Consider the following 27560-nt stretch of genomic DNA (forward strand, 5'->3'; position numbering starts at 1 on the left):
TCCAGGAATGGCAATCAGCAGCCAACGGGAGCTGCGAGCAGCTATACCTGCAGATGAGCAGGTAAATAATGTACCCAGTGACCTGCCAGAGGCTAGCCCTTGTGAACCGTGTCTGGGGCACAGGCCTCTTATTGCCCACCCCTCTTCTAGTATCATTTTGCTGCTGGAGGAATTCACTTGGACCTTCTTTACAACTTCTCCACCAGAACAGCATAAAGAGTTCATAGCACAAGAGAGAATATGTTCCATTTAGCCAGAATGTATGCATTTTTAAAAATGATTAATGTCAACTATTCCTGCCATCGTTGATAGATTATCTAGATCTTGTATGCTGTAATGCAACCAGGTGAAACTTTTAATGTAAAACAAGCAGTGGAAAATGTTTACTTCAATGTGTCAAATGAGGTTCTTTCAACAGCAGATTGAAGAGGGGTGCAATAAATCAGATCAAGTTATTATTTTTTTGGTTGAAAATGCATGTTTACAGTTCAGGAACATTACCTTTGAGTGCTGGTATGATGTTCTTGGACACTGAAATTTATATTTCAGGAAATAATTATGACAAGAGGAATTATAGATTTAAAAACAAGGGTAAATTCTTTAGTACAGTAAGGTCAAACAGAAACTATTGACTTCTGTGGCACGTGATTTTATCTGTAGTGTGTAATCCAGTCAGGACCAATATTTTCTTTTTTTAGTTGGTTTTATACTGATATTTTATTCAATTGTCCAACACTATTAAGTGTCTGCTATAGCACTATGATTATGAAATAATTAATTGGCATAGAAATTGTTTTATATCAATGACAATAGAACTAGATTGTTCCTATCTCTTTCTAAACCGTAAAAGGTAGTAAAGGAAAGTCACTCTTCATTACTTCCTGGATCCCTCCAAATATGTCATTTTCGCCTTTTGTTCTGCACTCTCCCAAGGGGGTAGATTTGTGACTAATTAAATAGCTGTGAATAAACAAACAATTTATATAATTAAATTGCAAAATTGTTTTAAAGATTTTGTTGTAGTTTTTTCATAGAAAGTGATAAGGTAAGTGTTAAGGCTAGCGTTAAGGTATTTATTCCAGGATATTTTTCTAGTCAAGGTATTTCACACAGAGTAAAGGAAAATATTTGCTTCCACAGGGGAAGCAATAAACAGGAAATATGAGCCATCAACATTCGACAAATATAATGTATATGGAAAAGAAATACCTCATTTTAATGATGGACGAAATGTTTGCAAATCTTTACACTGGCTTTATAATCTCCAATCGTAAGTTACAATGGACAGTAATAGATTGAAGGCCTGATTTGCCAAGCCAGGCTTTTATGACTGAATGTTGTTTTTCATATGCAATGAATCACATCCAAAATTCCTTTAGGTTTTTCCTGGAAATTCATTATAGATAAGAAATTATGACCATCATTACACAGGCCAAGTGGGGAAATGAGCTCTCCTGTTTCATGAAGAGGACAGTTCTGTGACTGCCGCTAGTATGATGAGTAGAAGATGCTGAGCAGCTATGCTCTTGCTTTGTGACCTGCGGAGAAAGATTTTTACTTAGCTGCACAGACATGATTTAGTCATGTCAATGTGAAATTTTGGAAGGGCAAATGAGTCATGTTATGGATGCCCTGCTCCTTTTCCATTTACAAATTAATTCTAAACATTTTAAAAGTTAGAAAAAGAACAATGAAAATATACATTAAAATTAGATTTCTAGAAACAGAGCAAATAAACCTTTCTTTTCAAAAGAGGAATGATGTAGGTTCTGCAGTGTGTTCTTATTTCTTATTTTTATTTCCTTCAAATTATGTCATCATGTAGCAACCATGGCTGACAATTATTTTCCAATTTTGTAGAAAGAAGGCAGCAAAAATAGTGTCTAAAAGAAGTGATGATTTCAAGGAAAAATTTCAGCCTCAGCTTGGGAAAGTTCTTGATCCGTAAGTGAACAAAGACATATTTTCCAAGGACTGAATTATCCAGATCCTGTGCAAGACCCTCACCTTTCTCAAGCCTAATGTTGCCACATTCTGGGGCTAGGAAAAACTGCTGGTGTGACTAGGCCTGGGTGCAATTGCACCCATATATGTTGCAGAAGGAGACTTTTTACCAGCTCTAAAGAAATCACTATGAAGGGGAGTTATTGGTGGAGGGCCGAGGATTGAGCTAAAAGCTTTGAATATAGGAGAATACAACTAGGGTTACCAGATGAGTTTCAAAAAAATACCGGACACACGTGATCTAAGAAGGGGGGACCATCTGGGTGGGGAGTGGGGCTGGCCGGGAGGGGTTAGGGTTAGGGTTAGGGCTAGGGCTGACTGGGGGAAATCAGGGCTGGGGAAGGGGGGGAGGACCAGCCGGCAGGAAGTAGGGTTGGCCGGGAGGGGGTTGGGGGGAGCAGCCTGGTGGGGGATATTGGGGGAAGGAACTGGCTGGCGGGAAGCAGGGCTGGCCAGGAGGAGGTCGGGGGGAGTGGGGCTGGCCAGGGGAGATCGGGGGGGTGGGGAGGGAACAGCTGGCGGGAAGTAGGGCTGGCTGGGAGAGAGTAGAGGGGAGTGGGGCTGGCCGGGGGAAAACCAGCCAGCAGGGAACAGGGCTGGCCCGGGCACATGCAGATCCTGGGGTGCTGCCCCTCCCGTGCATGGTCCCAGCGGGGTGCATGGGTGAGTCCGGCTCTGGGGATTCCATCCGGCCCTGCCCCCCCCCCCCCCCCCCGCTCCTTTCTACTGCATAGCTACATACTGCCTGGCTGATAGATACACTCACATAGTGTGAGCATGTCTACCAGCCAGGAACTACGCAACTACGTACTGATACTCATGATAATAATAAAACTTACTTAATTAGAAAATACTGGACATTTATATTTTGGGTATTTTCTCAATTTGTTTCCTGGACAGAAAGCTCAAATTCCAGACTATCTGGTTCGAAACAGGATACCTGGCAACCCTAAATACAAATTTTATTTTAAAATCCATTAGGCTTTAATAATGGTCAATGGGTGGATGCATAGCAGTCTTGCTGCCTGTCAGTAGGTTGAGAGCTGGATTTCATCATTCCCTAAGCACCACAGCTCTTCACAAAACCCCAGATTAACTGGGATTTGTACATGGGAAGAAGAGGCGAGAAGGGTGATTTTCACTTTAAATGATAAATGATTCTTCACTAAATTTCAAAATTAAATAGGCGTCAATAATTGTAAAAAGGATTTTCTGTTTTCTGTATGCAATATATTCAGTATGACTGTACAAAGGCCTACACCCACTTAATCTGGAGCACATTTGAATGATGTGCTATAGCAATTTACCGTTCCTATTTTTAAGGAAGTTATAAGAAATGAAGGCCCCGATTCAGGCCCTGATTTGAGAAAGTATGTCCCTAAAATGCACTTAACTTTAAACATAGTCTTAAGTGTTTTGCTGGATAGGGACATAAATATATATCTGACAGATTGGTGTTTGCCACTTTCTGTGTATGGTGGTATCTGATATGTCTGGCATTTTCAGCCTTGCCTGAGCTGCCACAGATTGAGGAAATTGACATTTCTAGTCTGTAGAGACAGGGATGGGGAGGTGAGTTAACTGTTAGCACCTTCACTGACACTAATTTTGTTGATCTGTTCACGTGAACAATATTCCCATTTTTCCTCCATAGAAAGCTTACCTGATTATCTGCATAGGAAAAGGGTGTGTGACCAGTCAATGGAGGAGTTGAGGGCAAATTGTTTACCAGCATGTTCTCCTCTATTGAGGATTATAATTCACTGTGTTGATGCTGCTTCAAGCACCATTAGCCATCCTTAAGATCTGCAGTCTCCATTGTAGGGGTTACAGAATTGACTGCTTGAACATGTAGCCAGTGGCAGCATGGCTGGGAACTAGCAGTTCTGTTATTTCTGGAGGTCCCTGAAGGAGTGCAAAGACACACTATGCAACTGTAGGGTTGACACCAGATATTCTCAGTCTCTATTTTTTTATGTAGACCTTTCCTTTATCCTATCCACATTCCACCAGTAATGCAGAAAAGGTGAGAGACCAAATAGCTGCACATCAGAAACCTTGCAGATGATTGATTATTGTGCTCCCATCTATGGAAGGGAAACTTGAGTGCCTTTCTTGTTTATGATGGAGATTTTTAGTTCATATGGTAAATTTATAGCTCTTAAACTAAGAGTTAAAATGAATATTGTTCATTTTACATATATATATTTTGAAGTAGCTATTTCTGCTAAAAATCGTAAAGAAATAAGTATTTAGTATCATGGATAATTTTGTATTTTAATTAATAAAATAGGGCCAAATTTTCCAGGAAGATGTTGGTCTGGCTCCCATTGTTGTGGGCACAAAACTGCAAAAATCAGACACTTTTGAAATCTGGTCTGTGACACGATGAATGTTCTTTCTTTAGTTAATAATTGTTTATTTGTAGGTGTTATTTTGAGCAGAGATCAGATTCAGCCTAGATATAATGGCTGTGTCTAGACTGGCAAGTTTTTCCGCAAAACAGATGATTTTGCGGAAAAACTTGCCAGCTGTCTACACTGGCCACTTGAATTTCCGCAAGAACACTGACGATCTCATGTAAGATCGTCAGTGTTCTTGTGGAAATACTGTGCTGCTCCAGTTCGGGCAAAAGCCCTCTTGCACAAATCATTTGCGCAAGAGGGCCAGTGTAAACAGCACAGTACTGTTTTCTGCAAAAAAAACCCCGATCGCAAAAATGGCGATCAGGGCTTTTTTGCGGAAAACCGCGTCTACATTGGCCATGGACACTTTTCCGCAAAAAGTGCTTTTGCGGAAAAGCATCCTGCCAATCTAGATGTGCTTTTCCGAAAATGCTTTTAACAGAAAACTTTTCCGTTAAAAGCATTTTCGGAAAATCATGCCAGTGTAGACGTAGCCAATATGTTATTTGAGATACAAATGAAAAGTATTTTTTAGTGTATTTGTCTGATAAATGGAAAGGTAACTTGTTTGAGTCACAAGAATTTTTTCTCCTCAGAAAATATAAACACCAAATATAAAAACATTATACATCTGCTATGCAGTACTTTTGACAGTTGGCATTTTACATTAAAATATAGTTTGTAAAAAAGGAAATCGTTGTAATGATTGTAATGGCAGCTTTGATTTATGTAAAAAGGTACCTGTGAACAAGTTTCAGGTAAAATCTGCTAAATGGCTTTTGCAGTTTTCTTCATTCTTTGGTTTTAGTATGGGTAGAGAGATGATAGGTTTTTTTTTTTTTTTTTTTTTAACAATTAGAATGTAACATGCCTTTTGATTCACAACAACACAATTAACCAGCACACTTCTTTTCATTGACAGCATAGCAGAAACTATGAATGTTCCACCAGACCATACATTTGGAATGTTTCTTCATCCTGATGAGTTTGGTAAATATACGTATGACCTGTTGAAAATCTTATTTTTGGTCAGTAGGATTATTTTGAAGTGATGACAACAAATTCTGTAATACAGTGATTTTTTCAAATTATTTTACACAGCTAACAAAATAACACGAGACAGGAAGATTTAAAAAACACTAGCTTGATGACACTAAATTTTAGAATGGGATTTCAGGCATTAACGAAAAATGCACTAAAGTGAGAAGTGAATCCTAAGATTTGAGGTGGATTCTAATTAAATCAAATAATAGTCTCAGAATCCTTGAATACTTCAGTATAAGCAAAAAGGGAAGCATAAAACAAGTGTGTAAAGCAGAAGGTATGGCTGAATGACAAGGTTCAATAGGTTGTTCAACAGAAATAGACATCCTTCAGAAAATGGAAATCCAGCCTGAATGAAGCCAACAAAAAAGAACATGAAGCTAAATGAAATAAAAAAATTAGAAGGAATTTGACAAGCAAATAGTTAAGTGCATGAAAATAAACATCAAGACATTGTTTAAGTGTACCAGACGCAGGCAGCTATCAAAACAATTGGTGGAGCCTTTGGATCACTCATGGAACAATTAAGAAAACAATTAAGAAAAATAAGAACATTGTTATAAAGTAATGGATTTCTATTCCTCCGTCTCTACTGCAGAAGATGGAGGGAAGAGTTCTATCTTGGACCTGCTATTTTTCTCGTAATAAAATTGTAGAGTAATTGAGGGGTCAAAAGACACGTGCTGGATGAGACCGATAATATGAAAAACAACACGCTCCAGATGGTATGCATCTAAGAGTTCTGAAGGAAATAAAGAATGAGTTTGTGAGCTTCTAGCAAAAATATGCACTCTCGTTAAAAAGAACTACTCTACTGAAGAACAGGAGGAGAACAAATGTTGTATCTATAATTTAAAGAGGGTACTTGAGATTATTAAACAAATTACAGACCTATAAATTTACTTCTGTACCTGGATGTAACCGGATCCATTGATCAAGGGTCTTGGGGCGCCCCCAGTTCACAAGCCCAGGTCGCGCTGGGTCCTGGGCTGCCCCTGCTCCCGGCCTCTATCTCACTGCTCCCACGGTCCTCTCCTTTTGGTCGGCTCACACCGAGCTTGCTGCTCCTGCCGTCCCTAGGATCACCGGCCTCCCGGCCTCCGACCGTCTGCCCGGCGTCTGCTGCTGGCCCGGGCCCGCGCCGTCCCGTCCCGCTGCTCCCCGGTCCGGCCGCCCGCCTTGGGTGTTGGGATCCGGGCTCCGTGCGCCGTGCCGCCTCCTGCCGAGTCTCCACTGGGCCCTGCGGAGGAGGCTGAGAGCGGGACCTCTCCTGCTCTCTCCGGTCCTCCCCCCTCCCTGCTCCTCCCGGCCCCCTTTTGAATTTCCCGCTCGGCGTCCGGTCCGCCCCTTCGCCGGCCGCCCCACCGCCCCGGGGTCCTAGCGCTGGCTGGCTATCGCCCCAGCCGCCCTGCGCATGCGCGTCGGGTGCGCCGGTTTCCCCCGGCCCCTCTGCCACCGCGCCGGACTCCCGGCGCCAGCTGATCGTCCGCGCGGGGTGCGGGGCCTCGGCTCCGGGGGCCGAGAGTGCGGGAGTGAGTCCCCCCGTCACACCCCTTCCCCCTGGTCTCTGGCGTCGCCTCCCCTGCCTCCTCCTGCTCTGTGCACCTGGACAGAAAGTCTACGTTAGTATGTTCCCGTCCCGCCCGGTGCGTTATTTTAAACGAATGCTGCTGCAAAAACAGGTACCATCTCATTATGCGGGGATTAGCTTCTCTCATGTTATGCATCCATGTTAATGGTGCATGGTCTGTCACTAAAAGGAACGTATTGCCCAGGAGATAGTATCTCAATGCTTCTACGGCCCACCTAATGGCCAAGGCTTCCTTTTCTATGGTGGAATAGCGTTGCTCTCGTGGCAGTAGTTTGCGGCTCAGATATACAATGGTCCTATCGCCTCCTCCTTGTTCTTGGGCTAAAACTGCCCCAACCCTATATTTGATGCGTCTGTCTGCACCACGAAGGGTTTAGCAAAGTCCGGTTGCGCCAATACTGGCGCCGTGACGAGGCACTGTTTTAGCTGCTGGAACGCCTCCTCGCATTGTGCCGTCCAGTTCACCTTCTCCGGGTAGCCCTTTCTCGTCAGGTCTGTTAAGGGGGCCGCCCTTGTGGCAAACTGCGGGATGAACCTGCGGTAGTATCCCGTCAAGCCCAGGAACTGCCGCACTTGCTTCTTCGTGGACGGTGCCCGGTACTTCTGTACCGCTTCCACCTTGCCCACTTGCGGTTTCAGGCAGCCCCGTCCTACCACGTAACTCAGATACGTCACCTCTGCTTGGCCGAATGTGCATTTGCTAGGGTTAGCTGTCAGCCGCGCCTCCTCTAATGCCTGGAGCACGGCTCGGACGTGGTTTAGATGTTCTTCCCATGATGTGCTAAAGATAATTATATCATCAATGTAAGCAGCGGCGTATGCCTGGTGGTCTCGCAGCACCTTGTCCATAACCCTCTGGAAGGTGGCCGCCGCTCCATTCAACCCGAAGGGCATCGTGAGGAAGTGGTATAGTCCTGACGGGGTGGCAAAGACGGTCTTCGCCTGGGACGCTGGTGTGAGCGGAATCTGCCAATATCCTTTGGTCAGATCTAATGTTGACAGAAACTGCGCCTGTCCCAGTCTCTCCAGCAATCCCTCTACCCGGGGCATCGGGTAGGCGTCCATTCGGGAGATGGCATTCACCTTTCTAAAATTGATGCAGAATCGCAGGGTCCCGTCCCGCTTGGGGACGAGTACAATGGGGCTTCGCCAGCTGCTCCTGGATTCTTGTATGACTCCTATCCGTAACATCTTGTTTACCTCATCTCGCACTGGGTCCCACATCTTTCGTGGCAAGGGCCGGACCGGCTCCCGAACCTTCTGTCTGGGGGAAGTCTGGATATGGTGGTAGCCCACTCTCGTTTTCCCCGGCCGGGTTGACAGCACGGCTGCAAATTTTCGCAATAGGTTCCTCATCCCCTCCTTCTGGGGCTCTGTCAATCCCCCTCCCAGGGCCGCCTCCATCCCGGTGTCCTCGATATCGCTGCCCCAGAGTCCCAGTTCCGGCTCCGACCTTTGCAGGCTGACCATCAGGCCTTCTCGTTCTTTCCATTCTTTCAACAAGTTTACGTGGTAAATTTGGGCCCCCTTTCGTCCGTCGGGGAGTTTGATCTCATAGTCGACCGGGCCCACTTGCCGAAGGACTTTATAGGGGCCTTGCCATTTTGCTAGTAGTTTTGATTCTGCCGATGGTAGTAGCAGCAGGACCCTGTCCCCAGCGGCGAAGGCCCGCGCTCGCGCCTCCCGGTTGTAGTAGCGGGCTTGTCTCGCTTGGGCCTTGCGGAGGTTTTCCTGGGCAAGCTCTCCGACCGCCTTCAGTTTCTCCCGCAGTTCCAAAATATATGGGACCGTCGCCTGTACTCTGGGGGCCTGCTCTTCTCTCTCCTCCTTGATTAGATCTAATATCCCCCGGGGCTGCCTCCCATAGAATAACTCAAATGGGGAAAACCCGGTAGAGGCCTGGGGTATCTCCCGTACTGCAAACAGGAGGGCAGGAAGGAACTGGTCCCAGTCTCGGGGGTCTATTTCTACAAACTTCATGAGCATGGTCTTAGGGGTTCTATTAAAACGCTCCACCAACCCATCTGTTTGGGGGTGGTATACGGAGGTGCGGAGCCGTTTCACCTTTAGCAAGCGGCAAAGTTCGGTCATGACCCTCCCCGTGAGGTTTGTTCCCTGGTCCGTTAGTATCTCCTGGGGTAACCCTACCCGGGAGAACACCTTGACTAGTTCCTCGGCCAAGACCGGGGCCTTCGTGCTGCGGAGCGGGACCGCCTCCGGGTAGCGGGTGGCATAGTCTATCAATACCAAAATATGGCGATTGCCCTTCCGTGACCGCTCTAGGGACCCCACTAGGTCTAACGCTATTCTTTTAAAGGGTACGTCCACCACTGGCAAGGGTACGAGAGGGGCTCGTGCCACGTTCTTCCCGGCCACTTGCTGGCACTCGGGGCATGAGTTGCAAAAGTCTTTGGCCTCTTTATGAACTCCCGGCCAATAAAACCGCTGCAGTATACGCTGCAGGGTCTTTTCGGTTTCTAAATGCCCTGCCCAGGGATTAGCGTGAGCGGCTTCCAACATCTGCCACCGCCGCCGGGTTGGTACCAGCAGCTGTCGCACCTCCTCTTGGTGGTCTGGCTGAGGGACTACCCGATAAAGTCGCTCGTTTCTTACCTCAAAGCGAGGTCCTTGCATGCCCATCCCGGCAGGATCCGGTGCAGCCCCCACTTGCTCCCAGGCGCGCTTTAGGGATTCGTCCTCGCACTGCTCCCGCACAAAGTCCGGGCTGTCAGTCGGGACCCCTCTCCCCGCTCCGTCGCTTAGCGTGTCCCCTGCCTGGGCCTCCCGCTCAGCGTCCGGTCCGCCCCTCCGCCAGCCGCCCTGCCGCCCCGGGGTCCTAGCGCCGGCTGGCTATCGCCCCAGCCGCCCTGCGCATGTGCGTCGGGCGCGCCAGTTTCCCCCGGCCCCTCTGCCGCCGCGCCGGACTGCTGGCGCCGGCTGATCGTCCACGCGGAGTGCGGGGCCTCAGCTCCGGGGGCCGAGAGTGCGGGAGTGAGTCCCCCCGTCACACTGGTAAATTGTTTGAAATTATAATTTAACATAAAATTATAAAATGCAAAGAAGATCATGATATGAGGGGGTGGAAGGAAGGGATGTAAAGGGTTATCCAGTTAATTGGTAAACATTGCCTTACCAGCATGCTTACTGGGGTAACTGGTTAACCTATGCTCAGGGGATGCTCCAGCTCAGCCAGGCACTACTCGCCATGCTGTGGGAGGTGTTCCAGCTGGATTGGAGCAGTCCCCTGCCCATGGTACAGTATGGTGGGCCCTGTCCAGTCTGACTGCTCTAGCACCCCCCCCCCCCCAGCGCATCGGGTGGTTAACTGGTTACATTTGTAGTTTAACCGGTTAACAACTTACATGGGATTTTACATCCCTAAAAGGAAGGAGTGTGAAGAAAAGGAAAGGGCAACTTTTGCAAAGGAAAATTGTGTCTCATTAATGTATTAGAATTCTTTGAATGGGTTAATAAAATAGTGAAAAACAAAAATCATATTAACGTAATTTATTTGGATTCTCAAAAGCCCTATGGCAAAGTATCTTAAAAGAATATATTAAAGAAACTAAATTTGTCATGGTGTAAGGAGAAAGGTATTGTTATAGATCAGAAAACAGCTAAGACAGAGAAAACAATTTTTATTATGTCAAAAAATTAACAGCAAGGTGCTTCAGAATTCCATAGTAGCACTGATATTGTTTTAATATAGTTATAATGAACTGGAAGCTGGGGGAGAACACTGAGGTGGCAACATTTTCAAATGAAACACCATTATTTGGCATAGTCAAGGCCAGAGAAATTTGGCCCCAATTTTGAATACAATTGCAAGCTTGACTTCACCACTTTGAATAATCCATTGAAGTCAAGTGCATAAATGTTTGTACTGTGTGTGTGTATTTTGAGGAACTTCAGAGGGACCTAAATAAGCTAAGTTTGAGGGCAAGAACAATGGCAGATAAAAGTCAGTCTTGGCAAATTGAAAGCAGTGCATATTTGAAGGGCTAATCTGAACAACTCAGAATACATTTTAATGTATTCTAAATTTCTTATCAGCTGAGGAAATTGACTTGACTATCAGCAGGGACAGTTCACTGAAAATATTCAGTAGTGGTTGAGAAAGCAAACAAATGCTAGGATGCATAAGGAATAGAATGGAGAATAATACAGAAAATATTATGATGCCATTATAGAAATTAATGGTACATCCTTACCTGGAATACTGCGTTCAATTTTCTGTAGTTCATAAAAAATATTTTTGCCCCTTTGAAACAGAATGAGCTGAAGATAGGACATCCATAGATGTCCCTTGACACTGGCAACTCTTGTGTCCCCCATCTGTTCAACTTATTTCAAAACTATTAACTCTCAGGGTATCATGTTATGCTCATCTCTTTCAGGTTTTTATGGAGTTTCTGGTTTATAGGTGCCAACTTCTCCTCTAGCTGGGGAGTGCTCAACCCCCGTTCTGCCACAGGCCACTTGCTCACTCCACCCTTTACACTAAGTCCCACCACTTCCTGCTCCTGCCCTGCCTCCATTCCATTATTTTCCTCAAGTGCCTGCCTCCTCTCCTTCTTGAGTGTGCTCTGTCCCCCCTCATACCCCACCCTCCTGGAGCTTCCTGAATGCACAAATCAGCTGTTCACAGTTCTCCAGAAGTGATGAGAGAGGGAGGAGTCAGTCAGTGGGACTGCCAGCTCATTGAGAAGCATGGGGAGGGAGCAAAGGGTGGGAGCATGGCACCACTAATTTTTCCCTGTTGGTGCTCCATCCCAGGAGCACTCACAGAATCATCACTTACGTTCTGGATAGATTTGTGAGAGTCTAGATCAGGAGTATAAAGTGCTTTTCATGGCATGGACTATATGTAAATAAAGACAGGATCTTCAGACCAGGTGTCTCCCCATTTGCAGTCTGAGGCCTCCAAAATAAGAATTCATTTTGAAAAATTTAGCCTACTGTAAATATATAACCAAACTGGAGTTTGTTTATTTTATAGGAGTTGGTGATCTTCTTCACAACAGGGTACCTAGTGAGTTCCTCCGTGGTAAAGACAGAGAGCGAGCTGTCTTCACTGCAATTCGACAGAATTTGAAGAAAGCTAACTACCACAATTTTGGCACATTACTAGAAGCATTCAGGCATTATGACAAGGTCAGTGCCCTGAGACAATACAAATGTATATCATATAATATGTATGTATAAAATGTGTATGATACATATTGAGTTTTCAAGGTTATAGAGATGTGCATGAGTATATATAGAATAGTGAGAAAACAAAGTCATAGAATCATAGGGTTGGAAGAGACCTCAGGGGGTCATCGAGTCCAAGCCCCTGCTAAAAGCAGGGCAAGTCAAAATCTATCTACTGTGCTCTATACACTATGGTGTGGCATGAACGTAGGAATTATTGCAGAAATTTTGGTTGAAATTCTAAAGTTGAGGTTGCATTCTGAAACAGGGTTAAAATAGAGTACAGGCAGTCCCCGGGTTACATGGATCCAACTTACATCAGATCCCTACTTACAAACGGGGTGAGGCAACCCCGCACTAGCTGCTTCCCCCCAGCAGACCAGGGAGACGCGAAGCTAGCGCCCCCCCCAGCAGACCAGGGAGACGCGGAGCGGCTTTTCTCAGCAGACACCTCAGCTTGAGAATAAAGGACTGAGGGAAGTGAGGTGTGGGAGAATAAAACTGAGCTCTGGAGTAATGTTTGGCTAGAGTTTCCCCTACAATATGTACCAGTTCCGACTTACATACAAATTCAACTTAAGAACAAACCTACAGTCCCTATTTTGTACGTAACCCGGGGACTGCCTGTATACATTTCTCTTTGTCTCAATTATAGGCGATCTTCTGTGTGATGTTTTCATATTGTTTTTATGACCCTTGAATTTTCTCTGTAATTTGCATTTTGTTTCTTTTTAGATGTTTTGAATAAAATCTGTATGAAATTGATTTTGGATGTAATTTATCTGGGAAAATCTTACCTTTTTGTTTTGTATATTTAAAATATTACTATATAACACATAAATTTAGTAGAAAGCTGAACTTTCAGTAAATCTCATACAATGAGTATTTAATTTTTGAGGATCAACAATTTTTGTCTCTCATCATAAGTAAAAACTTCCGTGCAACAGGCAGATGACACATAAAATCTTGTGTGTTGGAAATAATCTTCACTATTTTTAACAATGTTTTCTGCATAGGACACAAAACTCTTGCAAAATTTGCCCTTTTCTGGTAGATTTTATTTTACAATGGAGAAGGTTTTATATACAGCTACTGATATAATATTTCACATACAGCTGAAGAGATGAAGATTTCATATACAGAAAATCTAAAAAAGATTATAATTTCATATATAATTTTTGTCAGTAGATCTCAAAGTACTTTGCAAATGATGTAGATGGTATCATGAAAGGGTACAACCCACTTCTTCACGAAAGCTCATGATACCATCTACATGTTTTGTTAGTCTTTAAAGTGCTACCAGATTATTTGTTGTTTTTTAAGTTTTTCCTTTACAGACTAACTCAGCTACCCCTCTGAAGCTTTTGCAAATGATGTTAGGCTCATTATTCCTATTTCACACTTGGGGAAACAGAGGCACAGAGAAGCAAAGTGATTTGCTAAGATGTTGCATCAGGCTAGTGGTAATGCCAGGAGTAAAATCTAGGACCCCTAAGTCTCAGTCCAGTGCTGTATCCACTAGGCAACACTGCCTATGCTTCTCCAGCATCAGCCATGCTTGTACCAATACTCAATGCCTCACATCTCCAAGCAAAGTACATACCCCTATTTCTGATCTTAAAAAGAGAAAATGAATACACATAATCTTAACAAATTAAGGAATAATGTTCTTGCACACATAACATACCTTACATAAAACCACAAGTGTGAGGAAATGAAAAGTTAAGCCACCTAACAGTACATACTCTCTGCTCCTGCACAGGTACACGCCTTACTTCTAACAATATTGCCATATACCACAAATCACACATGACAGCCATAACTACAACAACCATTCACAACTAATAGTGTTGGGAGAGGCAGAGTAGTTTGGTGACTGTTTCTGTGCAGAAAGGAGGGCTGTTGCAGAATTGAACAAAATTTGTAAAGTGATGTGGTCAGTAGAACTGAGGTGGGGCAAGGGACTAGCTCCCCCACAATGGAAATATGATGGCTCTGCCCCAGTGTAAATTTGTGCACGCCTGAGAATCGGGAGTGGAGATAGGTCTGGATTTGGTCCAGGGAGCAAAGAACAGGACCCAGAGGGAATGGAACATGCTCTGTAGAAGGTAGGAACCTCCATGACCCTCCTTCCTAGCCCAGAGCTGATTGCCCCTGCACTAAATCTCAGTACCTGCCTTCTCTCCTCCTCCTGTCCTTCCATTTGTCCAATCCCCATTACAGGAAGCTTCTACCATCACTACAGTGACTCATAGGATCTATGATATTTTGTGAAGCTTTGATTTTTTTCACTTCCTGACGTTAAGGCTTTTTGTTGCAAGGAATTGCTATGTGTATTTCACTGACAATTGCATTTTCCCTACATGAAGGTTCCGTCTACACTGCAGTCTTTTTGCGCAAGAACAAGTGTTCTTGTGCAAAAAGCTTGAGGAGCATGTACACTGCACGCATATTCTTGCGCAAGTAAATTTACAGTAAAGCATTGGAAAAGAGGGCTTCTTGCGCAAGAGTTATTCCTCTCCTCACGAGGAATAAGCCCTCTTGTGCAAGAGCTCTTGTGCAAGAAGGCAATATGGACAGGCAACAGGAGTTTATTGTGAAAGCAACCCCTGTGGCTAAAATGGCCATCAGAGCTTTCTTGCGCAAGAGAGCGTCCACACTGCCATGGATGCTCTTGCGCAAATGCACATCTCTTACGCAAAAGCTCATGGCAGTGTGGGCACGCTCTTGCGCAAGAATTTTTGCGCAGAAATTGTTGCATAAAACAGTTCTTGCTCAAAAAGCCTGCAGTGTAGACGTAGCCCTAGATTATCACAACAGCCTGACAACAGTTCCATTCCTTATCTGGGTCACTAGTCATTGAACTGAGGTTTTACTGGAAACTGCTACACATCTTAGCAGATGTCCATTGACATATTCAGAAGCAATTGCTCAACTTTAGCTAGGAGAATGTTCTTCATGAAGGACTAGCTACATGTCAAATTTGAAACTCTTTTTACTCCATTGTTTTTAAAATATCAGCAAGCAAAAGAAAAAACAGGACTATGTAGCACTTTAAAGACTAACAAGATGGTTCATTAGGTGATGAGCTTTCGTGGGCCAGACCCACTTCCTCAGATCAAATAGTGGAAGAAAATTGTTCATGGATGCTTGTGAATTCAGATAGTGAGTTACCAAACTTCTGGATTTTTGGGAATGATATCAAAAATTGAAGAGAGTTGAGAAAAAGAAGAGCAAAAATTATAACAGGTTTAGGTTGACTTTTAAAGACACATTAAAAAACTGGGTATGTTTAGTCTCAGGAAAAGAAGACTGAGAGGGTACCTGATGATAATCTTAAAATATGTTAAAGGCCGTTATAAAAGGGAATGGTGATCAATTGTTTTCTGTGTCTACTAAAGGAAGGATAAGAAATAATGAGCTTAATCTGCATCATGGGAGATTTAAGTTAGAGAATTAGGAAAAACTAACTATTATGACATTAAGTTCTGGTATAGATTTCCCAGGAAGTTCATGCAATCTCCATCATTGGAGGTGCCAAGATTCCTCAATTTTAATTTCCTTAAAGGTTGTGATTGGCTATGTATTTATGACTTCCTATCTATATTCAGACCATGTACCATAGTTTGACCACTCTTTATGTAGTCTTTGTGATTATAACTATTGTGTGTTATTTGTCACAGAATGGTGATGGGAAGATAGACAAAGAAGAACTGAGGAAATCCTGTTTTCAGCTAAATCTCGATCTAGATGAAGAACTCCTGGATGCTTTATTTGACTACTGTGATTTGGATAAAGATGGTCTGATTGACTATCTGGAGTTTGTAAACTTTCTTAACTGGAAAGACAAAATGTCCATTGATGAATTTGAAAAAAACATAATTACAAAAGGTGTGTGATTTGGTCCTAGAAAACTCTTAGGGGGTAATCCTGTCTGTGTCTCAGCCACCAAAAGAGGCTCTGGCTGAAGCAGAACATATGCTACAGAGGTGAGGTATTATTTGGGGAGCCCATTTAGGGTATGTCTACACTACCACCCTAGTTCAAACTAGGGTGGTTAATGTAGTCATACGAACTTGCAAATGAAGCCCGGGATTTGAATTTCCCGGGCTTCATTTGCATGTTGCCGGGCGCCGCCATTTTTAAATGTCCGCTAGTGCAGACTCCGTGCCCGTGGTTACACGCGGTATGAACTAGATAGTTCGGACTAGGCTTCCTATTCCGAACTATCTGTACGCCTCGTTCCAGATAGGAATAGGAAGCCTAGTCCGAACTATCTAGTTCGTGCCGCGTGTAGTCGCGGGCACGGAGTCCGCACTAGCGGACATTTAAAAATGGCGGCACCCGGCAACATGCAAATGAAGCCCGGGAAATTCAAATCCCGGGCTTCATGTGCAAGTTCGTATGACTACATTAACCACCCTAGTTCGAACTAGGGTGGTAGTGTAGACATACCCTTAGTGCTTCTAGGCCCTCAATGCATTATGAATCATGTCTATACAGAGATTTCTCTTCTCTGTGCTGGATGAGTGGATTTCTCACTGGGAACTAGTATTTATCTAAGTCCATTTGCTAGCCTGTGGTAAGGGGATTAGATTAGAAAACAAAAAAATGACTAGAGAAAAATGTTAGAAGTTTACATTTGCTAGCAAAAACCTGTGTTCATCTGTAATGTTTCCATTTGAACACAGAGATCTTGATACAGATTCATATTTTAAAATTATGATAGCTGGTAATGTGTCCTTTATATATTAAAGGGAAGATACTCTAGTCCATTCTCTAGAGAGCACCTTGGCTTCACCAGGAGATTTTGAATTATCTAAAAATCAAAAAGTGGAAACTAGGTCAAAGTACAAAAGATGAATATAAACAAATAATGAAAGTATGTAGAGGCAAAATTAGAAAGTCAGAGGCACAAAACAAGCTCAGTCTAGCTAAAGACATGAAGAGTAACAAGAAAACATTCTACAAATATATTAGAAGCAAGGGGAAGACCAAGGACAGGGTAGGCCTATTGCTCAATGAAGAGGGAGAAACGATAACAGAAAATGTGGAAATGGAAGAGGTGCTAAATGACTTCTTTGTTTCATTTTTCACCAAGAAGTTTGGTGGTGACTGGATGGCAAACATAGTGAATGCGAGTGGTAATAGGGTAGGTTCAGAAGTTAAAATAGGAAAAGAACAAGTTAAAAATTGCTTAGAAAAGTTAGATGTCATCAAGTCACCAGGGCCTGATAAAAAGCATCCTAGAATACTCAAGGAGCATATAGAGGAGGTATCTGAGCCTTTAGCTATCACCTGAAAAGTCATGGATGTCATGAGAGATTCCAGAAGACTGGAAAAGGGCAAATATTGTGCCCATCTATAAAAAGGGAAATAAGGACAACCCAGGAAACAACAGACCAATCAGTTTAACTTCTGTGCCAGGAAAGATAATGGAGCAAATAAGTAAAGAGTTCATCTGCAAACATCTGGAAGACAATAAGGTGATAGATAACAGTCAGCATGGATTCGTAAAGAACAAATCATGTCAAATCAATCTGATAGCTTTCTTTGATAGGTTAATAAGCCTTGTGTATAAGGGGGAAGCGATAGACATGGTATAGCTAGACTTTAGTAAAGCATCTGAAACAGTCTCACATGACCTTATCAATAAACTAGGGAAATACAACTTAGATGGGGCTACCATAAGATGGATGCATAACTGGTTGGATAACCAGTCTCAGAGAGTAGTTATTAATGGTTCACAGTCATGCTGGAAGGGTATAACAAGAATTCTGCAGGGGTCAGTTTGGGGACCAGCTGTGTTCAATATCTTCTTCAATGATTTAGATAATTGCACAGAGTGTGCTTATAAAGTTTACAGATAATACCAATGTGGGAGGAGTTTCAAGTGCTTTGGAGGACAGGGTCATAATTCAAAATGATCAGGACAAACTAGTGAAAAGGTCTGTGATAAACAGGATGAAGTTTAATAAGGTCAAATGTAAAGTACTTCACTTGAGAAGAAACAATCCGTTTCACACATATAGAATGGGAAGTGACTATCTAGGAAGGAGTACTGCAAAAAGGGATCTAGGGGTCATAGTGGACCACAGGCTAAATATGAGTCAACAGTGTGACAGTGTTGTAAAAAAATGCAAACATGATTCTGGGATGCATTAACGGGAGTGTTGTAAACAAGACACAAGAAGTCATTCTTCCTCTCTACACTGCACTGATAAGACCTCAACTGGAGTATTGCGTCCAGTTCTGGGCACCACATTCAGGAAAGATGTGGAGAAATCGGAGAAGGTCCAGAGAAGAGCAACAAGAATGAAAACAAAACCTATGAGAGGAGACTGAAAGAATTCGGTTTGTTTAGTCTGGAAAAGAGAAAACTGAGAGGGAACATGATTAGCACCTTTCAAGTATCTAAAAAATTGTTACAAGAAAGGGAGTGAAAAATTCTTCTCCTTAACTTCTGATGATAGGACAAGATCAATGGGCTTAAATTGAGGCAAGCGAGGATTAGGTTGGACATTTGGAAAAATTTCCTGTCAGGGTGATTAAGCACTGGAATAAATTCCCTAGGGAGGTTGTGGAATCTTCATCATTTTGGTGTTATTTAAGAACTGGTTAGACAAACCTTTATCGGGGATAATCTAGATGGTGCTTGATCTTGACATTGTTCCGAAATAACATAGTCCGTGTCTACACCGCAAGCAGTTATTTTGACATAATATTGAAATAATGTCGAGCCGGAGGACTTCTGACTCTGACTCCTGTAACATTCATTGTATGAGTAAGGAAAGTTGGAGGAAGAGTGCTCTAACTCGGACTTCCTGCTGTGTAGACAGCACTAAAAGCTGAAATAAGCCTTTTCTATTTAAGCTATGTGATTGATGTAGCTCAAGTTGTGTAGCTTATTTTGGCTTTAGCCCTGCTGTGTAGATGTGTCCTCAGGAGCCATAACCAGCACTAGAGAACAATCAATATGTGAGAAATGTGTAGTTAAGTTGTTTAATGCTCTGTTGGAGGATACCATGGTGATGAACATAGTACAAGAACCTTAACCATGACCACCACTGCCTCATTGTGCTATAATAAGGTAAATTAGGATCACCAATTTTTAGTCTGTAAAAAACTGTTGTTTTTTCCTTTTTTATATATGCAAAAATTTAGTATTAAAGTGGGTTTCACCAAAGTTCTCTCTCTCTGCAATCAGGATAAATCTTTGGAGAAAGTTTTTGTTTTTATTTTCCTTGAAGTGAACCACTGAAGACTATAAAAGTCCAAGGATTTTGATTTTATCAGATTGAGTTAATATCAATTTGAGTTAATATCAGAGCATATCAGGTTGAAATTTCTATCAGAACAGTTGGGGGATTTTCTTTTGTGAAGAGTTTATTTTGCTATATGAATATATTCCATAAAGCAGAAGAGATTAAAAATTTCTCAGAACATTTATTAAATCTATATATTAAATCTTTTTTTCTGCTCAATAATAATGCAGTTTTAAAACATTTTACTACTGAAAATGTTTACTGTTGTATTCATCTAGTAATTTTTGGCCATTTTATAACCTCCACGTTTTGTAGGGAAAAAGCCAGATGCTTCTGAGCCTTTTCTACCTGAAGATGCAGAAACCAAAGCAAATAATGGCTCACTGTTGAAGAATGAAGATCTTGTACCAAAGGAACCTGGAACCTCAGAAAAGACACCAAAAACTCTTTCAAGACCAACAGATCGTGTATTTGCTGACTATCGCACAACTTCTTCTCAGTACAATGCAATTGTAGGCGGTCTCCCTGCAACTTGTAAGTACAGTGAATGTTATTGAAAAGGAAATCAGAAGCAATTTTAGAAAGTATTAGCAAATGTGTTGATTTCATAGGACAGTTTATTATCTAAATCTAATTTATCCAACAGTGTTAATGTGATTTATATCTTTACGACTGGTGTTTGGATGTTCATTTTGGATAAGCACCCAAAAGTTTGGATGTTAATCAAATCTCTTTGGTATAGATATTATGCTGGAAGTCTCAGAAGAACCCTTTTTTATGATATTTCTAGTAAAATCCTGTTTCTGGCTTGTTTGGAAATAAAGCAATAGCAGCCTCCCTTACAGTATTTAAATAGTTATGCTTCTGTTTGTAGCTGAAACCATGAAATGTAAAAGTACATGAAAACTGTGTGGGAGGAAAATTAAATAATCTCTTTTTAAAAATCCCATAAAAGATTTGACTTGAGTTTTAGGCAAAATTTCAAGTCAGTTCTCATTTTATGCAGAGTAGTTCACCCTTCTTTAGTTTGAGGGACTACTGTATGGCACAGCTGCTATGTCTGTGTGAGCTAGTGCTACACACATAGTTTTTTCATTTGTTTATGTTTTATATATCTATCTATATATTTTCCATAGGTTACCCATTATGTGGCGTTCCAACCATTCGTTCAGATATTCCTGCCCCACGTATTCGCCGCATCAGTGACAGAACTAATTACGGTGATGAAGCCAATGCTTATGCCTTATTGTGTCCATCTGTCTTCAGCAAGAAAGGAGTGTATGAGAGAGACTTTTTTAAGACAAGACCAAAGGCAGAGGTACTGTATTTTGCTTCAGAAGATTCTTTCTAGATACCTGGGGCACACCAGCAGAATGAGTCAGGAAGGTGATGTGGTGAAGCAGACAGGGCACCACAATGAAAGTCAGAAGACCTGTGGAAATTTCCTGATTTGTGATTGACTCACAGTGTAATCTGATGAGTCATATAACCTATCTTTAAAATGGGGTTAATAATGATTTGAAAAGCACTGAGATCTGTTGATGAAATATTTTGACATTTTACAAATGCTCAATATTAATATTGCAGACAGAAAATTATGTTAAATTGGTATCAATGTTTTAACAGCACCTATCAATAATTTAAAGATGAAAATATTATAAACATATTTTCATAATCACAAAAACAAGCATTCTGAACCTATGAAATTCAGAATCTAGAGTTAATCTTTGGAGCTCCAAGCATATAAAGGCAAAGAAATGGACTGCTAAGGCACCCATACAGCCTTTCATAGACTCCAAGGCCAGACGAGTCCATTGTGATGATCTAGTCTGACCTCATGCATAACACAGTTCACAGAACTTCCTGAAAATAATTCCTAGAGTATATCATTTAGAATAACATACAGCTTTGATTTTAGAAATTTGGGTGATAGAGAAACCTTCATGATCCTTTGGAAAGCGTGCCAATAATGAATTACTCCGACTGTTAAAATTATTACTCCTTAATGCCAGTCTGAGTTTGTCTGTCTTCAGCTTCTGACCATTGGATAATGCTATGCCTTTCTGTGCTAGACAGAAGAGCCCATTATTAAATAATTATTCCCCATGTAGGTATATATAGATTATAATCAGATCACCCTTAACCTTCTGTTTGTTAAACTATATAGATGAAACTCATTCAGTCTATCACTGTAAGACGGGCTTTGTAATTGTTTAATCATTCCCATGGCTCTTTTCTGAACTCTCCCCAATTTATCAACATCTTTTTTGAATTGTGGACACGGTATTCTGGCCATGTTCATATGAGTACCAAGTATAGAGACAAAATAATCTTAATTCTGTGCTTTGATGATTCATCGGGAAAAAATATGAAAGACATAATTTATCTTTAGAGATCAGTTTAAACTATTCTGAGACCATGCATACTAAAATCCCTTAATCTTAATCATATGGTTCTTGAAGAAGTGCCAACTTTCTTTATAGTCATATATTTCCAATGAAATATATGTACATTTAACATTTCTTGTTAGATAAATAGCATAAAGAAGGTAACTATTCAACATTCTTCATTAAGGCCAACTTAACAAAACACATAGACAGTTACATAAATCTCTTGCTATTCAACAAAGCACATAAACGTGCTTAAGTGCTTTGTTGAACAAGGATGGATTATTGATCTGGAGCTTAAGTTTCTATGGGTATGTCTACACTACCCTCCTAATTTGAACTAGGAGGGTAATGTAGGCATACCGCACTTGCAAATGAAGCCCGGGATTTGAATTTCCCGGGCTTCATTTGCATAAGCCGGGCGCCGCCATTTTTAAATCCCGGCTAGTTCGAACCCTGTGCCGCACAGCTACACGCGGCACGGAGTAGCTAGTTCGGATTAGGCTTCCTAATCCGAACTAGCTGAACTCCTCGTGGAATGATAGCCACGCATAGCCACGCGCGGCACGGGGTTCGAACTAGCCGGGATTTAAAAATGGCGGCACCCGGCTTATGCAAATGAAGCCCGGAAAATTCAAATCCCGGGCTTCATTTGCAAGTGCGGTATGCCTACATTACCCCGCTAGTTCGAACTAGCGGGGTAGTGTAGACATACCCTCCGATCCACAAATTTTACAAGTATTAGTTAAAACAAACTATGGCAGAATTTTCAAAAATGCCTAGGTAATTTAAGCTCTTAAAATCCACTGAAAGTCATCCTCCTAAAAGACATAGGGTCCTAAATCACTTAGGTGATTTTTAATTTTTTTTACCCATGTGTTTACATATACTAAATCTCCTAGGCACAGATAATGACAATATAGCAATTACATGAAATATATTATGTCAGATATACTTAATTCTAGGGCTGGAGTAAGTTCTACGTAGGCCCTAGGCACTCTCATAATTGTAGGCCCTTAAATTAAACTATATATAAACTAAGGGAGAAATGCCCTATCTGCTATACACCTAATATCACTCACTTTAATTTTCTTTCTTAAAAGTGGTGCACTGTATGAGAAATTCATGGCACTTCATTCTAAAATAATAGCAATTTTGTTGTATACTACAATTATACTTAGGATTCACCTGATAGTTAATTAGCTGATAAGGAGAAAAGTATGGTGATGTTGCCGCCTTCACAACTGTAAAATCCACAGAATAATGCATTGCACAGCCGAGCTGATAAGCTGGCAACATTGTATTTCAAGATCATTCAGTGTCATTTACAAAATAACAATACAATGGCTGATGCTGGCCATACATTTCCATCAGAAATAGTGTTTAGTAGTATCCTAGGGTTTCTGAAACACAACTGTGAAATGCAAACACTATAATTAGGTAGTGAAAGGTTGTTTATTTATACCTGATAATAAAGTGATAAAATAATACTTGGAAAGGACTGTTTCTGAAGAGATACAAATATTAAAAACAGGTAAAATATAATTTGCACATGGATTCTAATAAATAATAGCCAATTATTAAGTGTGATTTAGTAGTTTTCTTATTTTTTAGTCAATTATGATTTTTTTTTTTTTTTTTAGGCCCTAAATTTTGTAGGCCCTAATTTTTTCATAGGTTCTAGGCACTGTGCCTGCTGGATAATCTGGCTATGTACAAATGTAGATTTAGTGCTGAATTTGTGATAGCGCATTTCAGGGCTGAGCCCTAGCACTTCTAGAGTTGGCAGTTCATAGTCCAAGCACCTGTGGGCTTGCTTCATCATTTATGAATGTAAAAAATTGTTTGTAGCCTAGAACATAACTTTTTGAACCCCAGCACCTCTTTCATTACAGATTAAGCATTGTTTAGGTCCCAAATCAGCAAACCATTTAAACACATAGGCTACGTCTACATTGCTCCTTCTTGTGCCAAAACCCCCTCTTGCACAAGAGCCATTCTGCCACTTATTTTGCCATGCCTGAGCACATGCAGTTAGACCACATTTTGCGTAGACTCTCCTTAAATGGCTTGTTCAGGAAGACATCAAGCAGTTGTAGAACAGAAGTTAAGCCTCCAGGTATTATGGACAAAATAGTTTTCATTTTTTTGGCCACTTGTTTCACCTCATCTGTCCTATGTGCCCTGAACATGACCCAAACAAGCAAAAGAAGGTTTTTTTTGAGAAGTGCTCCTAGTCTCTCATTCCACACGTTTTCCAGCCATTCAACAGTCCCACTCTCATCCATCCATCCCTTTTCATGTGCACGCATGATGACACCCCCAGGAAACTTCATGGTTTTAGGCAAGGTTTTTCTTTCGAAAATAATAACAGGATGGAGCTTGTATCCATTGGCCAAAAATGATAAAACCACTGTAAAATGGATTTTTTCATGGCCAGTGGTTTTTATTAAAACTGTTTTCTCACCAATATCAGTTACTGTTCTGTTCCTCGGGAGATCAAATGTCATCGGTGTTTCATCCATATTTCCTATTTGTGACCACTCAAATGCATATTCCTTTCAATGTTTTATAGTAAACCTTTGGAAAGATTCAATTTTTTCTTCAAGGTCTCTCAGCAGCTTTTCCACTATCTTTGTTCACTGCCGAATACAGAGCCCATGATAATTCATGAAGTGAGTACACCAACTGGCTGATGCAACAAACACTGATTGCTTTTTTTGACTTGTGTTTCTCATCTTTTGACATTTGCAAAGCATTCAGATTAATTCCGATTCTAAATGACGAGGTACCTATTTTGTCAACATTCAGCAACCCAATCACTGAGATCTTTCTCCAGCACAGGAAATGAAGCACCCCTTGTTGGACATTTTTTATTGCCTCTAGGCATGTCTTTTAGTGTTACTTTATTTTTTCACTGTTCTCTTGCTTCTCATGGATGCAGAATTCACAAGCAACAGCACAATTATTGTTTGCTTCTGCATATCCAACAACTTTAAGTTTAAATGTTTCATCATTAGCAGATCATTTTCTTTTTGTTTCACTGTTGTTCATTTTGAATGCTAGTATGAAAATCTTAGAAAATAATTTTTAGATTTTATAGAACTTTATAGAGGAATGTCACCTGCTTTATCACTGTCAAATTGTAATTGTTCAATGTTTATTTCAAAGAATCCCTGCCTATTGGCATGTCTGGGGTGATAACAAGCTATTTACATTTTATTAAAGATTTCAATTCTGCATATTATATTTTCAGATTGCTTAGAGACTTAGGAGGTCTGGTGGTCAACATGCATGAAGAGCTCAAATTACTCAGTAGCAGACTAACACCAATGCCATAGTACTATCATTCATTGTATTTTTGATTGTCTTGTAAGGTCTAGCACTTTGTGAAGTGGAAGGGCCAAATCTCATATGAGACAATTAAAATAAAAATAAAATCTTGGCACTTTTTAAAAAAGAAGCAAGTAATGAACTGCATCTACAACAGAGGTCAGCAAACTTTGGCTCCCAGCCTGTTAGGGTAAGCTGCTGGCATGCTGGGAGATTTGTGTGCTTGCAGAGTCTGAGGGTATGTCTACACTACAAAGTTAATTTGAACTAACAGACGTTAGTTCGAATTAACTTTGATAGGCGCTACACTAGCGCTCCGCTAGTTCGAACTTAATTCGAACTAGGTAAACCTCATTCTACGAGGACTAACGCCTAGTTCGAATTAGCTAGTTCGAATTAAGGGCTGTGTAGCCACTTAATTCGAACTAGTGGGAGGCTAGCCCTTCCCAGCTTGCCCTGGTGGCCACTCTGGCCAACACCAGGGAAACTTGTCTGCCCCCCTCCCGGCCCCGGAGCCCTTAAAGGGGCACGGGCTGGCTACACAGTTTGTGCCAGGTGCAAGCCTGCCAGCACCCAGCCAGCAGACCCTGCACCTGGCACAACATGAGCCAGCCAGCCGATGCCACCCAGCCCTCCCCCTCTTCCTGAGACCAGCCTGGCGACTCCCAGGAGCCTGCCTGGGGCTGCAAAAGGCGGGCGCCTGCTTGGTCAGGTACGGAGATCGTGGACCTCATCGAGGTTTGGAGGGAAGCCTCCAATGTCCACAATCTCCGCACTAGCCACAGGAACGCGGCCGTGTATGGCCGCATGGCTGGCAGCCTGGCCGCCAGAGGCCACCAGCAGACCTGGGAGCAGGTCTGCTGTAAAATCAAGGACCTGCGGCAGTCCTACTCCCGGGCCTGCCTGCCAGGGGCTGACCTGGAGGCCTGCCCCCACTTTCAGGCCCTGGACCACATCCTGGGGGCTCACGCTGTCCATGCCCCCCGGGTGGTCATCGACCCCGGGGCAGAGGGACCCGTCCCGGACACCGAGGAGGAGGAGCCGGAGGACGCCAAGAGCCAGGAGCCTGCCGGGAGCCTGCCCAGGACCCAGGACGCCCGAAGAACCCCACATACCACATCACCTGTGTCGTCCGAGGCCAGGGAGGGCTCCACATGTGAGTACCATCATGCTCCCCTTATGTGTACAGGGGGGTGGAGGGTAGAGGGAGCCCAGGGACCATGCGCCTGGGCCTTGCCCACCATGGAGCAGCAGCTGGGTGTCATGCAGGGTCTTGGCCTTGCAGAGGGGGGCTGGATTTCACCCACCTTGTCCCCAGGGAGAACTGACCGCTGCTCTTGTTTCACCACAGCCACAGCACCTGGGACTGCAGGGCGCACCACCCCACCTGCAGCAGCCACCCGCGCCCAGGCCAGCAGGCGTGCCAGGAACGAGGAGGACTACCAGCGGTGGCACCTCTGGTTCCTGGAGCAGCTCCTCTGCAACCAGGAGCATTGGGTCCGGGAGGACCTTCGGCTGTGCCAGTAGAGGTTGGAGACGCTAGAGGATCAGGGCCGTGCCCTCAGAGGCCACCTCCAGACCCTGGTGGACCGGTTCCTGCCTCCTCCTGCTCCAGCTCCTGCGGCTGCCCCAGTTCTCGCTCCTCCTCCCACCCCTGCTGCCCCTGCTCCCCCTGCCCCTGCTGCCCCTGCTCCCTCTCCTGCTTCCTCCACACCCCCCATTCCTCCTGCCCCACCCTCCACACTCATTTCCCCCCTAGGCCCCTGCACCCGCAGTGTTGCGAGACGGGAGAGCCAGCCGGACCCCCAACCCTGAGCTTTCCCTTCCCTTCCCTTCCTCCCCTTCCACCCCCTTCCAACTCCCTCCTCCCAGGTTTCCCCCTCCCCTCTGCCACCCTCACTCCTCCCTCCCCCCACCCCAGTTATGTAAAATAAAAAGAGATTTTTTTTCCAAAACAGGTATCTTTATTTGACATTAGGAAGGGAGGTTAGGGAGGGGAAAGAGGAAGTGGTGGAGGGTGAAAGAAGGCCCCAATGGGGCATGCAGGGAGAGTTCAGTCCTCCTCCTCCACATGGAAACTCTCCCACAGGGCTTCCCGGATCCGGACGGCCCCCCGCTGGGCTTCCCAGACGGCGGCGGTGCGGGGCTGAGCGTAGTGGCCAGCCATGCGGTCAGCCTCAGCCATCCAGGCTGGCAGGAAAGCCTCCCCCTTTTGCTCACACAAATTGTGCAGCACACAACATGCTGCCACCACGGGAGGGATGTTGTGCTCTGCGAGGTCGAGGCGGGTGAGGAGGCATCTAAATCGGGCTTTCAGTCGCCCAAAGGCCCCCTCAAT

The 27560-nt window shown here is 43.2% G+C and overlaps 1 protein-coding gene across 1 annotated transcript in view; it reads left to right on the forward strand.

The window, feature by feature from the left end:
• EFHB (EF-hand domain family member B) overlaps window positions 1-27560 on the forward strand; it is a 46032-nt gene that overhangs the window by 8364 nt on the left and 10108 nt on the right. The window contains exons 6-12 of the mRNA XM_075922088.1: window positions 1141-1270; window positions 1861-1944; window positions 5332-5399; window positions 12044-12198; window positions 15921-16128; window positions 19818-20036; window positions 20639-20820. Coding sequence (XP_075778203.1) covers window positions 1141-1270; window positions 1861-1944; window positions 5332-5399; window positions 12044-12198; window positions 15921-16128; window positions 19818-20036; window positions 20639-20820 — 1046 coding nt within the window. The remainder of the gene's footprint in view (window positions 1-1140; window positions 1271-1860; window positions 1945-5331; window positions 5400-12043; window positions 12199-15920; window positions 16129-19817; window positions 20037-20638; window positions 20821-27560) is intronic.

The sequence above is a fragment of the Pelodiscus sinensis genome, chromosome 2, assembly GCF_049634645.1.
Source record: "Pelodiscus sinensis isolate JC-2024 chromosome 2, ASM4963464v1, whole genome shotgun sequence".
NCBI lineage: Eukaryota > Metazoa > Chordata > Testudines > Trionychidae > Pelodiscus > Pelodiscus sinensis.